Source organism: Nipponia nippon, unplaced genomic scaffold, assembly GCF_047370975.1.
Source record: "Nipponia nippon isolate SJK-2023a ecotype South Korea unplaced genomic scaffold, ASM4737097v1 scaffold_1, whole genome shotgun sequence".
Lineage (NCBI taxonomy): Eukaryota > Metazoa > Chordata > Aves > Pelecaniformes > Threskiornithidae > Nipponia > Nipponia nippon.
This window is the reverse complement of record NW_028262290.1, coordinates 10,450,444-10,465,352: the sequence shown is the minus strand read 5'-3', so window position 1 is coordinate 10,465,352 and position 14,909 is coordinate 10,450,444. Positions and strand designations below refer to the sequence as shown.

The 14,909-nt window shown below is 35.2% G+C and overlaps 1 protein-coding gene across 5 annotated transcripts in view; it reads right to left on the bottom strand.

Moving 5' to 3' along the window:
- The window catches only part of ASAP1 (ArfGAP with SH3 domain, ankyrin repeat and PH domain 1), a 182,080-nt gene that overhangs the window by 51,119 nt on the left and 116,052 nt on the right, over nucleotides 1-14,909 (bottom strand). For all 5 annotated transcript variants that reach the window (XM_087745946.1, XM_087745974.1, XM_087745965.1 and 2 more), the window contains 6 exons: nucleotides 11,113-11,187; nucleotides 10,702-10,751; nucleotides 8,824-8,953; nucleotides 7,991-8,076; nucleotides 6,790-6,865; nucleotides 5,863-5,949 (listed from right to left, as the gene is read on the bottom strand). In XM_087745946.1, the coding sequence (XP_087602072.1) occupies nucleotides 5,863-5,949; nucleotides 6,790-6,865; nucleotides 7,991-8,076; nucleotides 8,824-8,953; nucleotides 10,702-10,751; nucleotides 11,113-11,187 (504 nt within the window). The remainder of the gene's footprint in view (nucleotides 1-5,862; nucleotides 5,950-6,789; nucleotides 6,866-7,990; nucleotides 8,077-8,823; nucleotides 8,954-10,701; nucleotides 10,752-11,112; nucleotides 11,188-14,909) is intronic.

The window sequence follows — 14,909 nt, the reverse complement described above, 5'->3', positions numbered from 1 at the left end:
TCCTTGAACATAAATTTTATAGCCCCCATATCTAGTAAAACAATTTTTCCCCTGCCTAACAACACTACTAGAAAGAAGGCAATAATTACTTCTTTAAGCACACTGGTGCTTTTTCTCATCAAGTAACAAAACATCATAACAAAATTCTGAGCAACCTCGCATATATGACATTGGCTTCAAAAAGCAACTACGATGACTACAGGATCAAATTTTACTAAATGTCTTCCAGTCTTTATTACATTTAAATTGTCTAAAATGATAGCTATGCTGTATACCAAACTGGAGCTAATTCTGAATTTCCATTGAAAAAGACCAGGCCCAAAGTTAACTTCTAATTTTTGGAAATCTATATAAAAAGGTATAATTAAGAACACATTCGTATGGTTTTAAATGTAGCTGTGAAACAATTATCTGCAAAACATCTGACAAAATCAGGGAAGGTCGATTACTCCTTGGGCAATAACCTTTTCTCTTTCAAAGCACAGCTTCTTACAATTACCACAACCAATATAAATTGAAGATTACTCCCTCCTATTTTATTCAGGGTCCTTACAACTGTTTTTAATTTTGTAACATCGGAGTTTAGAGAGAAGTGCTTTGGTAAAACTGGCAGTTGTGGTTGGAAGCAGGATGAAGGCTGCTACACGCAATGTGCTGTCAGCAGCGTTCACACCCTCAGGGTAAGCAGCTCAGTCGTTACAAGCAAATTTCAAACCCCCACTGGATTAGAGGCCTACTGGCCTTAGCATAGGAAAAAACATAACAAGATATAATTCCTGTTCCAAAGAGCACATCAGATGGAGATTTGGGGAAATAAATCAAAATGTAAAGAAACAGTTAACAAAATAGACACAAAACATGATTCTAAAGACTAGCTATATTCAACTTAAAGCTGTTAAGTTACATTTGTACCAATAATTAATATAGAAAAAGAGGGAATAGAAGCCTGTATTAAAGGCCTGGTTTCCTCTAAAATTTAAGCTTCTTAACATACAAGCATTTTTCAACATGTAAAATAAACACTTTACAAAATTAAAATTACACTAGTATACCTTAAAATATTTTTCCTCAAAGCTTTAAACCATAGTCATTTTCCAAAATCAGGTAATCCTCGTGCAAAGTAACAGAAAGTGCCGTAACTTGGTAACAAGGCAGTACATGGTGGCAACAGGAGACACTGCATCTAACAGAGCCACAGTAAATTTTATTTCCCATAGTGAAGCTGCCGCACTACCACTTCTGTGCAACCCAAGATTCAAAGATTGTCAAGATGTGCTTTTCCAAGAACCAGGTAATTGCAATGTTTTTTCACCGATGAAAGGACAGGTATGCCAGCAGCACGTGTAAAAGCATTACAGATGTCTGTAATGCTAAATAACCACCTTGAACACGTGCAAGAGTAAAACAGGAGTTGCATTATGAGACCTTGAAAGTGTAGGAAACGAGGTTAGCTCATTTAGTACATTAGTGCTTTTTCCTGAATGAAGGCATGGGTGCTGAAGAGTAATTTTCCAATACATATTGTTTTTAATTCAAAAAGATACTAAATGCTTTAATAAATTTAACAGCCGTGCAGGAATCTCTTTTGTCATCCGTGACAGCAAGTCAGCCTGAGATGGGCAGGAAGCCTCACTTATCTAATGGCAACTCCTAAGAGGTTAAAGGTGGCAGAATTTACAATTTGGACAGGAATTGCTGGTTTCAACTTTCTTCTCTTGCACAAAAGGTCAAAGAAACTTAAAGCTACACACAACCAGGGCCTCAATTTTATTATTTCAAACTGTTTCCCTTCCAAAGTAATTTTTGGTAAGAGTACTTCCGAATCTTTACAAATCCACGAGAGAAAACCCCTTTCACTTCATGTTCTTCAATATTTCCATTAATCCATAAATTTTCCAGCAGTGAGATTATAATGCACTAATATAAGGGGGGAAATGTATTCTTAATCACAACCAACCAGGCCATCTGTCACAGTAATAAAGCCCTGCTTTACATATTGAAGATTCGAATGTACACAATGATGGAGAGCTCACTGGTGAAACTCAGGCCATGTGTCTTCAAGCTCTGTTGTCACTTAACTCAGGAGTAGTGAATGCTGGCATGCTATTTCAGGATCAGAACACTGGATACCTAAATAACAGACACAATGTTTTATCAGGCTCCTCAATATCTGCCAGCATCATTACGCCCTGACTCATGTGATGTAGCGGAATCACATGAGTGAAAGTCCTCACGCTGATTTTGAGACACTTGAACATTAATGTGATCAAATGGTTATTTTATCCAAAATAGTGGATTCTTTCATTACAGCAGATCTCTCTCTCTCTCTCTGGATTTGCCTGAATATCTCAGAATCACAATAGTGCTCCTTTTCCTTCTAAGACACACTTCTAATTCTCTTCAAGCCAAACACTTTATTTTTATATTTATATGTATATTTAAATTTATTTTTATATTTATAAATTTTTATATAGATATCATACATATACACACACAGTTTTTCAAGAGTCCTAGGATTTGTCTACACTATAATTAACACCAGAAAAGTTGCATAGTCTATTTTGGTGATGCCTGTGAAGCTACTTTACTACAACATGTATATAAGTTTCAGAATTTGACTTGTTTAATTTTTATATTTTAAATGAGGGTACTTTCCACTGAAACAGAATCATTTTTAATACACATCCAGGAAACAGGTAACCAAAAAACCAAACACTATACTTCATATAGTTATTCTACCTCGTAATACTCTGTGAGCAACTTTTGAAACTTGACTTGTACTGTATGCAGCCATGTATGTACAACACACGGCACCGAAGAACCACCACCCATTTGTCCTACTTTATTTCTGAGAACTGGTTGATTACCAAGTAGCTTGAACTTAACAACATACGCAGCAACCAGGAGAGAAGGAAGTATTTTTCTTTGCTTCCCAGAAAATCAGCTTGTGGAAGAAAAAGCTACGTAAGAAGAGAGCACGTCTTGTTCCTCTATGTACTGGGAATAACAACACTTTAAATTCTAAAGTTATTTCCAAATAGCTCTTAAAATCTGATGTTTTCTGTTGAACTTTTGGGGGCGAGGATGGAGAATGCGCATGAGTTACGTTCAGAGTGATTTAGATACCAGGGAGGTTACGAATGTAACACGTGTATGGGAAGCTCTGTAAGTATTATGGAAGAGATTTAGAAGGTTCATGTGCACAATGGACATGGAAGGAAAAAAAATACCAAACAGAGCTGGGGAAGACTGTATAGAGTATGAGATAAGGGAAAACTGAGTACTAGAAAGAGCTGGCAGATCTTACAATAAATTGGGATCTATTCAGAGGTGCTCTGTAGTGCTCCTGTCATCATTTGTGACAAAGAAATTCTAAAAAACATGTACAGTGTGTTGTAAGGTTGTGTTGTCCTGCAGAACAATAGGATTAAAGGTGCAGGGAGAGGAACAGCCTTCTGGCCAAGGTTTATCTGCTATATAATGTACATCTACATTATAAAAGCACACATAGGCAAGTATTCAAAAAAATCACCATGACCACACTGTAAGGAATGACTCATCAATCATTCCTTATTAACTGTGATTCCACCTGAAATAATTTACTAACTTCAAGCCATTTATCTACAGACAGTAGCCATAATCACAGTGTGCTACCTACAAAATTGCATGAAAGCCCACAAAGATACTTGCCCCAGCTACTGAAGTCCTATTTTTGAAGACGTTCCAGAAGAATTCCAGGAAAGTAAAGATTAGTAAGCTTCACATCACATAAGGAAGATTAATGAAAACTACTTCTAAGAGTACATTTAGTATTATATATACTGGAAAATCAGTGCAGCTTTTGTGCAGAAGTGTTATGTCTCAAAAGTCTCCTGAAGTTCTCCGAAAGAATCAGCAGTAGATACACATGAGAAATCAAACTGATACAGTCTACCTGGACCCTCAATGGGCACTTAGTGTTCCTTATGAAAGGCGAAGAATTGCATTGCTACAGGACGAGAGGAAAAGCCCTCAGATGAGCTAGCAAGTTAAAAGCAGGAAACAAACAAATGAGTTTCACAGAAAGCTGTGCTAGCACATGTGGTGTCTAACACTAAAACAATCTGGAAAAGGATGAACAGTAAACTGTCAAAGTTTCCTAGATGGTATTAAATTATTCAGGATACCCAAGAAAGGCTGACTGAAGAATTTCTCAAGGACCTCATGATAGTGAGTAACTTGACAATAAATGACACGTGAAGATCAGCATAAACAAATGCAAAGTGATTCAGAGGGGAAAAATAACATACTGAGTTAACTATTAACATTCAGTAAGAGAATGATATGGTTATAGCTTTACAGCTGATTAAACGTGACACACCTTCTCTGCACTAAGCACTGGTCAAAAAGCAAGTCAATGTTAGGACTTAAAAAAAGGATCATAAATGATCTGATGATGCTATCATAAATTCACAAGCACTCCCATCTTGAGTAGGGTATGCAGATCTAAAAGTTCTAAACAAATAAAAGGGAAAAAGATTTTTCCACACAACGTGTAGTGATGGTGGGAAAGACACAGCTGTAAGAATCTGATAGTTTACACTGCTTCAAAAAGCAACTGCACAAATTCAAAGAGGAAATCCATAGGGTGGTGGAGAGACTGCAAAGCCAGTCAAACGACTAATGGGAGGGTATTCTGGGGAAGCATCGGTGGTTATTGCCCTGCATTTTACTCTACACATCCATGATTGATTGCTGTTGGAAACCTGGCTGACTCAGTATATCTGGTTGTAAATTATATACTTACGGATATTTGATACTAGCAATACTGCCCAGTCATATATATGGATGATCATATATATGCAGCAGAATGGCACCTGTCTAATGTTTAATTATAATTCATATTTCATAATAAATATTTAATAAGCTGAGTAGACACCTGGCAAATACGAATGTTTTATTTATCTAAGAGAAAACAGAGGGTAAGTGATCTTCTCCTAAAGGAAAGCCACCCCATTCCCCTCCACCCCACCACCACCCCCAGCACTCAGCTTCACCACAGGATATTCAGCATTTCTGACTCTCAGGCACTATGATATAGAAAAAGTCAGAATATTGTCTCAGGTAAACACTGTGATATATATTATATCCTACCTCCTAGTTCAAGTAGTATTCCAGAACATCTGCAATGGACATTGCATGTTCTCCCTTCAATTCTGATACCAGTGTAGCTGATGATTTATTTTTTCTTTTTAACTGGCCTGTCTCAGCCACTTCTATCTGGTTGACATACAAATTTTCTTCCTTATGATACAATATTAGCAAAAAGCGTTTGGGAAAGAGAACATCATCACAAAATCCATGTCAGTTAGCAGATGAATAGTAATATGGAAACCACACGTAAAGGCAAGCCTCCAGTTCTCGTTTTGGCTTACTCAGGATCACCTAGGTCAGGAAAATCCTGAACACAATCTGGCTGGAGGATGGCAGGACAGAAGAAGGAAGCGTGCATCCCATCCCTTCATATTTTTTCCTGAACGCTCATTCTTTATCATTGTCAAGGACAGGATACTGGGACAGATGAAGCATTTAACTGATGCATTACAACTGTTCGTATAGTACATTTAAAAAGTGCATAAAAATACAAAATTACACAGAAAAAGGAATAATTTCTTTTCATACATAAAATGGAAACAGAAAATTAATCTAAAACTATTGTTTGTTGATAGTTGGACGTTCTAAATAGTGGTTTTGCCATAATGTTCAAAGTTCAACTCTTCTGAACCAATAACTACAGAAATTGAACATCAGTTAACCAATTTTCTGAATACAGAATTCATAAATACATATTATCTCTGAGAATAACACGTCTAAATTATTTACCTCCTTCTGATCAAGCTGCAGAGAAGATTTTATCAAATCACGAAGAGCAGTAAGTTGTTTCTTTTCTTCATCTTGTGTCTGCTTTATCTATGGAAAGAGATTGCCATTATATGCCTTCTGAATACAATTTTAATTTTAATTTTTTATTCATTCCAATATACCATTTTAGATGTCCTGAGCAACCAGCTCAACTATTCTATGTTTCTGTAATATTTGAGTTTATTTTCATGGACAAGTCCATTCCTATGTATTCACCTTCTATGCATGTATTACGTGAAAAGCAAGCTAAAATTAAATGTACAACTCCATGTGCTCTGTTCTGTTACGGTTTAATGGTTCACGACATCTAATGCAACTAAATTAGTCTCTAAAATATTAAATAACTCCAATAAGCTCAACAGATGACTTAAGGAATGAAAACACAGTTTAATTTAGCCACAAACTGCAATAGCAAATGGGATTATTGTAATTCTTATAGAATACAAAAGCACTTGGGTGACAAGTGAGCTCTGATTCCACATTATTACTTGCCTTCTATGAACATCATAAGTTTATTCATTCATTCAAAACTGTGGTGCTATCATCAAGCAGTTTGTTATGGAAAAATGAAAGTGGTAGCTAAAATTAGTGCTAATAATGTAATCTGATTCAAAGATCCCCACTCTAAATTAGTTTTAGTTTAATGAAACATTAAATGAGTAGTAGAATGAAAGCCGCTTTTCCTAATAACTGCAAAAACAGAACACAAAGTTTAAGGCAGTCAAGATGTTTTTTCCTCAGTCTAGCTATATGCAAAGTTTCAAAGAACACACTTTTCATTTATAAGATACAAATGAAATGTACACCCTTGTAGTCATATCTAAAATTTATTCATATAAACAAAATATTTCCATTTTCAGACATTAAACTACTTATAAGTAAACTTACATTATACAAGTCAGCAGCCAACTTTTCAATATATTGTTTAAGTTTATCAGCTGTTTTCAAGCCATCTTGGAAGAAACTATAATGAAAAATACCTGTGATTTATCAGGAAAACATATAATTCACAACACAAAGTAAACCGCCTTGCGGAGAAAAACAGCAAAATCAATAAAACTTATCCAGCTCCCCCCATGTTCAGAAACAAACAAAAAATATCTCTGTCCCAGTGTGAACTGTGTTACTATCAATCTAACCACACAATAGCACAGCTTCCACATTCCTCTAATGTAATATACTTCAGAAAGGTCTGACAGTTGCATTTCAGTCCAGAAACATTTATTTTGCTGATTTAGTCTCTCTGTATAAAAATATAATGAGCCAAATAAGCACTTCACATGTTAGTATATGAAGTGGAAACATATGAAGGGTTAGGTTATAGATAAACCGAAGTTTAACCTCTGTCCTCAAGTATTTATTCTAAATTAGAAATCTGAAGGAAATAAATTGATATTCATCACTATGAAGCTTTTTTTTTTGTTGGGTTTTTTGGGGTGCTTTTTGGGTTTTGGTTTTGTTTGTTTTATGTTTTAAACCCTTCCCGGTAGTTTTCAAGTATGGTATCTTTCAGCAGCGGAGATATACCATTGTGACTTTAAGAAATACCAAATTAGAGAGAATATAGCTTAGCTTATTTTTATCACTGTTAGGCAACGTTTCACCTTAGTAATTTCCAAAATACCTTTCCTGTATTTAACTTAAGTAAGAGTTCCCGTACGTTTGCTTCTGTGGCTCTACTGATGACAAGGTCATATCTTACAAGTTTCACCTCAAGGAATTTCAAAGAAGCTACTGGCTTTCACAATGGTTTTAAAATCTACATAAAAACCTAAAAACTATTAAATAGAATTAACAAGCTATTTCTAAAATTCCATTCTAGATCTATGCCTCAGGATCTAAAATTAATTTTGTATGCAACATGCAGGGTTTTCCCTTGGCCTCCTTCTCCATCACTCCCCTGCCCCGCTCGCTTACTTTCATACTCTACTGAAAGATTACAGCCTAATAAGACGAAGTTGCAGACACCTGGCAGATTACAATTATTATAAAAATTCCTGATGTAATGAAAAGAAATTTAAAACAAAGGGAAATAAACACTTGTGTAAAAAAGAAAATTGTAACCAAAGCTTAAAGGCATTGCACTTACTTGCATTGTGCATGATAATACTTAATAAGGTTCTGCAGAAGGTCCACACCTTTTTTTGTCTTGATTTCGTTAACCTTAATAAGATACTGCATAGACAGTGAAAAACATGTTGATAATCATGCCTTACAACCTTCAACAGTTTTCAATCAATAAAACATCATTTACTCAATGAACTAATTATCTCTATGTTTAACCTGGGTGCTGACCCATAAGCCACCAGTCAACCAGTTAAGCAAAATATAAAATAGATAACAGTTTATTTGGCCATGCCTAAAAAAATTCAAACTCTACAAAACAAAACAAATACAGGAAAAAGTTTCATCTTTCACAATTGTCTGAAGGTGTCCCTTTTTTAATGCCACTGCAGTGATTACTGAAATATTCTAAAAATATAAATATCATGCAATTTAAAGTAATTGCCACTAAAATGGAATAAAGAGAACTATTCATACAAAAAGCAGCTTTATGGAACTAACGTATCATTATCATTTATCACTTTATTAGAAATTTTAGAAGGCTTCAGAAAGCACATGGGAAGAAAGATATCAAAAATACTTCCTGAACAGCTCAACCATAAACCTGAAAAAATACAAAATATTTCCATAGTATATTTTCAGCCCCAAGAACCTTAGCATAATAATCTAAACACAAAGAAAAGGAACAAAACAAAAGGAAGCCAAGTTTTGTACAGTTGCTAAAATAGTTATTTTTATATTGCTGTACTATGTGACATTGCAATCATTTCCTCCCTCCACCCCCATTAAATGACAAAGTAGATTTCACCACTTTAAGTAAGGCCGTGTCATAATTAAAAGCTGAAACTTGTTTCTTACTTCACACATCTGTAGCTGAAATAGCCGCCTTTCCTTCTCCATTTCCTCTGCTATCTCAGCTCCTGTTATTTCAGTTCGTATCATCCCATGCTGTTTTGCATGTTCTCTTTTTTCCTTTTCAATTTTTGTACTGAAATTTTAATTAGAAAACATTTTAGAGAATTTCTTCTACTATCATGTGATCTCGTATTATTTAGGAAAAAAAAATAATCAAGAAATATTAAAGAAGCCACTCTGAAGATGAGTTCCTCTATGATACCAAACGCTATATATTTTTTTAAGTGTCCAGAAGTAATGGAGTCAATGAAGCTGTCCTTCCTTCCTTTCATCCTTTAACTCTTTTCTCTAGTTTGTGTGCTACTTGGGGAGGGGGGAATATCATTCTTTCTGTATGATGCACTCCATAGCCTTCAGCTCTGCATACTGCAGTGTAAAGCATACATATAAGAAACTACTGACTTGGCAGGAAAATGGCAGAATAACTTAATCAGATATGTTTCATGCTCATAAGGCAGGAATTAAGAAAAACAACAAGGCAGCATACGAAGTTTACCACCTACGCTAAATAACATGACTTTCAGTCATTACATTTTCAGAGAAAACCAACACTGAAATTCTGAAATAGTGAAATGCAAATATGGAACCAAGAGGCCCACCCTGAGACTTTAATTAGAGTTTTACAGTGTGGCTGTCCTTACATCCTGCCTGTCCTAGGCAGGCTAACTGGATACTCCCATTTGTAAGCAAACTTAGATTTCCAATACAGAGTAGAAAAATCTAAACGATTTTCTGATTTCTTTAAAAAAAAAAAAAAAAAAAAAAAATCTTTCTTCTCTAGCAGCCTTTTTGAGAAAAATAAACACTAAAGCTATACTTCTGTAAAACAGGTGACAAAGCACTATGTGTTTATCAGGTGCTCCTTGCCAGGGAAAAAAATTAAGAGGTATTAGTTTATTTGGTTTTGAACTTTGCTTTTCTCCAACTAAGAAAGTCATAATGTTTGCACGTAGAACAAAGTACTTTTCAGCACCGTGCCTCTAAACTTGACTTGATATTTGGTCTTGAACAAATTCTGGGAAACAGCATTCTCTCAGAAACCTAAGGGACATCTCCTTGGTCTTAATAAGCCCAAGTGAAATTTGCACACAAGAGGGAAAAAAAAAAATCTTAGCAAGACAACAGCATCTTTCTGCAAACTTTCCAAATTCAGAACAGAATCCCACAGATGATTCCATGCATTGAGTCTGTATGAGATACCTCTGTCTGCTAAGTTCTGTTTAATAGCATTTGGTATAAATAGGCTGGCCAAGATATCCCTGATTTTACATAGAGCAATCTGAACCATTCCACTAACATTTCTGCAGCTATGATACTACTTGTTTCCAACCTTCAATTTTTATAAGTTGTTCTTTACCCACAGAAGATAGGTATTATAGCAAGAAAATATTTTTAAAACCACAGATATTTTAGAAGTCACACCATCTGCACTAAAATTCTTGCCTATCAAACACGTACAGTTCTGCAATACAGAACAACTAATTTTTACTATCAATAGATTTTATGTATTTGGTTATAAGAATGTGTAAATGCCATCTGAAATATCCACAATTCACGTTGAGTATCTAAGCATTAAGTATCTTCCTTACACCATAGAGGCAGTCATTTAACTACTTCACACAGAACATAAAAATATTTAAATATTTTATTTCTATTAATGCAGAAGAAAGAACCACCAAAGAGATGCCTTGCTGATACTCACATTTACATCCACAGATACAACACATAGTTTGGGACCAGGAGGAGAAAGGAAAGGGAAGGAGGGAAAAAAAAAAAAAAAAAAGGAAAAAAGAAAAAAACAAGAGGGAGAAAAATACTTACAATTTGGTTTCATAATCCTTCCAGGCTTTGTCAAAAGGCTTTTTGAGGTCCTTAGGAAACAGAAAATTTGCTTAGAACATTTTTAAAACTTTGTCTTTCTAGTTATCAAGTTATAAATGGCAACAAAAAATACTGTTTTCTTTTAAAACTTTTCAGACAGCAGTTGGAAAAAATACTATTTTTGAATTTTGCGAAGTATTGCTTTCCTGTGCACCTTAAGACAGGAATTTACAATGAAATTCTGAAGAAGCGTCACAGTCACACCATTTTTTAATTTGTTCTTTGGACTACATACAGAATATTAATGGATGCCAACATAAGAAATAATCTCATGGGTAAATGGAAAACAGTCACAAGACAGCTGAACCTGAAAACATTTCCCTAAATAAAAAACTAGTTTTCAACACTTACCCCTTTAACACCTTTTAAGTCTCCTTTTAAGAGAGAATCCAAAGTGAAAATAACATTGTGGCTTAAACCCTGGAGCTAGAAAGAAAAACATTATACTGTTATCATTCAAAAAGATTAATTATGATCTTATCAAACTACTGCCAACAAGTCTGTGAACTTCACTAATGAAGTTGCAATTACCTCAAAATTTCTAAATGAATAGTAAATTTAAGACTGGGAAGAATTGATAAACATTCACTTGCATCAGACATAGAAGCATTATAATTAATCTTTACTTATATAGGGTGATATAAAACCAGAATTTTAAAAATAGCATATAACCAAAGTTCTGAAAGCACCTAAAGGCAATCTTCAGTCTCTCGAAGCAAACATTTGAATATTGCTTAATTATTTAGGAAGCAAATACATTTTTGGAACAAAAGTTTCTTACAGCCTCCTGAGTAAGAAGCAAGGACCTGCTGTGCTACAGGCAGATAACACACAAGGCACATGTTAATTCAACCATGGGCAAAAGGAACTGAGAGAGTCACCAGCTCTTCGATTATTCCCAACTATTTAGGAAGACTGTTCCTCTCTTTGTCCAGTGTGGAAATCTGACATCTGCTTAAGCTCTTGCGAGTTTAAATTTCACCTCGTTAAGTCCATGACTGTTTGATTACATGTCTGTGGAAACGTTCCGTTTGTCTTTGCCAGTCTGGGGGCAGTAAAACCTACTGCTGTGATCCTATCTGAACACATATGGTGTGTATGGCTCCTGAAGAGTCATGACCACAGGAAAGATACGCATATCAGTATTATTCCAGTCTAGTGAAAAGTCTACTCCCTCCCTTCATTTCTCCCTAAAAATACTTCATGAATGCTTTAGTTCCTTGCTAAGGAAGGATAGGGAGAACGATGAGAAGGATGCAAGACAGCACATCCTCTGCTTGTAAACCAAAGGAGTAGGGAAGTGTTACATTAATGGTTTTAATCTGCATACATATATGGCCTAGCTCCCCTCTCCTATAAGGTCTTCTGAGCATATCTTAGACCATGAAACTAATTTTTAAGGGACTTCTGTGAAATAAACGATCCATACAGATGAGAATATCAAAATGATCACTAAAACAGGTTCTCCAGGTATAACATTCCATTCACCAACTCCTTATATATTCACAAGACATGTATGAAAAATTAAATACTAGTTTTTTCAAAAGTGACATTATGCAATTTTAAATACATGCCTGTAAAAGAAAAAAAAATTCAAAGACATCTCAGTCTTGTATCATGGTTTACGTCTTTCATAGGCATAAAATAAAGTCACGATGAAACAACACGACCTGTGTGCATTCGCTGCTGTTTTATGAGCCAGGGCCTCTTACCAATTTACAAGCAACTTCTTGTACCGTGTCATTATTTACAATAACTACACCCACTATATATAAAATAGTGTATTTTCCTTCATTAGATTCACCATCAGTCCTTAACGGAAAAGAAAAAAAAAAAAAAAAACAACAAAACAAAAACAGACTTGCTTCGTTCTCCAAATCTCCTGGGCAGAAAGGATTTCTGTAAGGTCCCCTAGAGATTACTGCCAAACCGGGCCACCAGAGCTCGAGTGCAGTTCAGGCACCCGTTGTTCTAACGAAGACACAAAGCAGTCCTACAAAGCACGGTGCTCAAACTTGGTGTGCGTTATCCTCTGGAAAGCACTGGGGTCTCAGCATGACAGAGGAGAAGGTGGATTTTTTGAACACAGGTTATTATACAGCTACTTAATTATCACCTGAGAGCTTGTCAGCCACCCCTCAAGTTTTGTTCTTTTTAGACAGCTTGCAGATATCATAACTGATTATTATTCTTAGCATGAGATGGATTCAAATTCAGAAAACATATGACACACACTTGTATCTTCATATTCAAGGTATCTTGACAAGTGTTTCATGTGTCAATATTCTGTATTTTTTAAATTCACAAAATCTTATATTCAAAATGTATTCAAAGCAAGAGGAAGGACAGCCACTAGAACACCCTGAGCTGCAGCCTCAAACAACAGCATGAACACAGAGCAAAGGTTCTTCACTGCTTAAAAGATCAAGATCTGAGAGGGGATTTTCTCCTTAATTGCCATAACATAACTAGTGCTCAAATATTAATTCTGTATGAAACAAAAAAGCAACCTCATCACTTTCAGTGATTAAAACCCCCCAAATTTTTTTCTTTACCTGGCTTCACTAAAGGAGTTTATAGTGAACAGTCTAAGCTCTGATTCTATTTAAAGAGCTAGGTTCTGTTTTTCTTTCTTCTCAGCTTAAACATTTGCCCATCCCCCCCCCCCCCCCCATATGATTTCATAACAGAAACAAAAGGAGCCTGGGAATTTGTAGAGGATTATGCCTTTTCACGATTTGTCCTCTTGGTTTTTTTATCTCAATACATCACAACTAACAGCTCCCTGGCAATGTCAATTTTGCTGAAGAAGGAAAAGAATTATGAATGTTAAGCCAACAAGTGATTGAGGTAATACCTACTTTATCAATACACAGATTAAAGAAAACGTATTACTGTTTTTATTCTCAACCATTTCAATCAGTCTCCACTTAACAACCTTAACTGAAGTTCACATCCCAAATGTGAATTCTGAGAAAGAATAATCAAAAGATTTTAATCCCAGCCTAGTTCATAAAAACAGAGAGAGAACACATATTTCTGCAACACGGGTGGACATGGCAGACTTAAAGCAGTTATCAGGGCAGGCATAAACAACAGTACATTACTGTAGCTTTTTTTCATTTTTCCAAGTGTATCTGTTAAGGACAACCAATTCAAGCCACTAATACTTGGCTTGAAATTACTGAACAGTAGCCAGATAGTATGTCAACTAGGAAAAAAAAACTCTAAATAGCAGTGTATTACTCCAATATGGTAAGATTCTGGAATCATTTATTACATAGTTGAAGACTTGATGAAACAGTAGCCCAAATGAATTGGAAACATGTCTGATAACAAAGCAAAACAAAGCAAAAATTTTGCTCATATCTAGAGCAAAATAAAGGAAAAAAACAACCTTAACAGATGGAAATACATATGATAATTTGGAGAGGAGGGATGTGAACAGAAGATAATTGGCCCGCAAAGATTAGCTGAGGACATTTACAGGAAAGGGAGGTGGGAAAATACAGGCTTTAAACATTTGGAAAAAGCCAAGCACCATGCAAAATTTCAAAAAAACAACAAGTAATCTGCAAGTGCTCCAAATGTTCTTCCAAAAGCTCATCTAGATCAGCTTAAAGATATTGAGACACTCAGTTTCACATACCCAGATCTTCATACAGCTTTTTAATGCACTATTCTAATGAATTACTGCATAAAGAATGAAACCTGGAACAGGAAAGGAGGTAGAAGCAGTAAAAAGTAGAGAAGCCGATTCTGGTGGGACACTCAGAGATTGCTGAAAACGTAGACCAGTGTCGACAATGGCCAATCACAATGTAATTACCTTTACAAAATGTTACAGAAGTTGTCATTGTGTGTCATTCTTATAATCTTAAAAAAACACTCAGAAATATAACATGATATTTATATTTTTTAAGTTTCAGATGTTGTATTTAGTGATAACATCAACAGTTTATAGTAAGTTTGCATAGCAACTTATTTGGTTTTGTTAAAATGATTAATGGATATGCTTTTACTTTTGACCTTGTGTGCAGAACAATAATTTCAAAATTATGGTTTCCAAGAGTTGTATATATAATACAAATTGCTGGCTTTACTTCATAGTAAATGATCACAGCAATTAAGTGAAGATCACTCTCAAA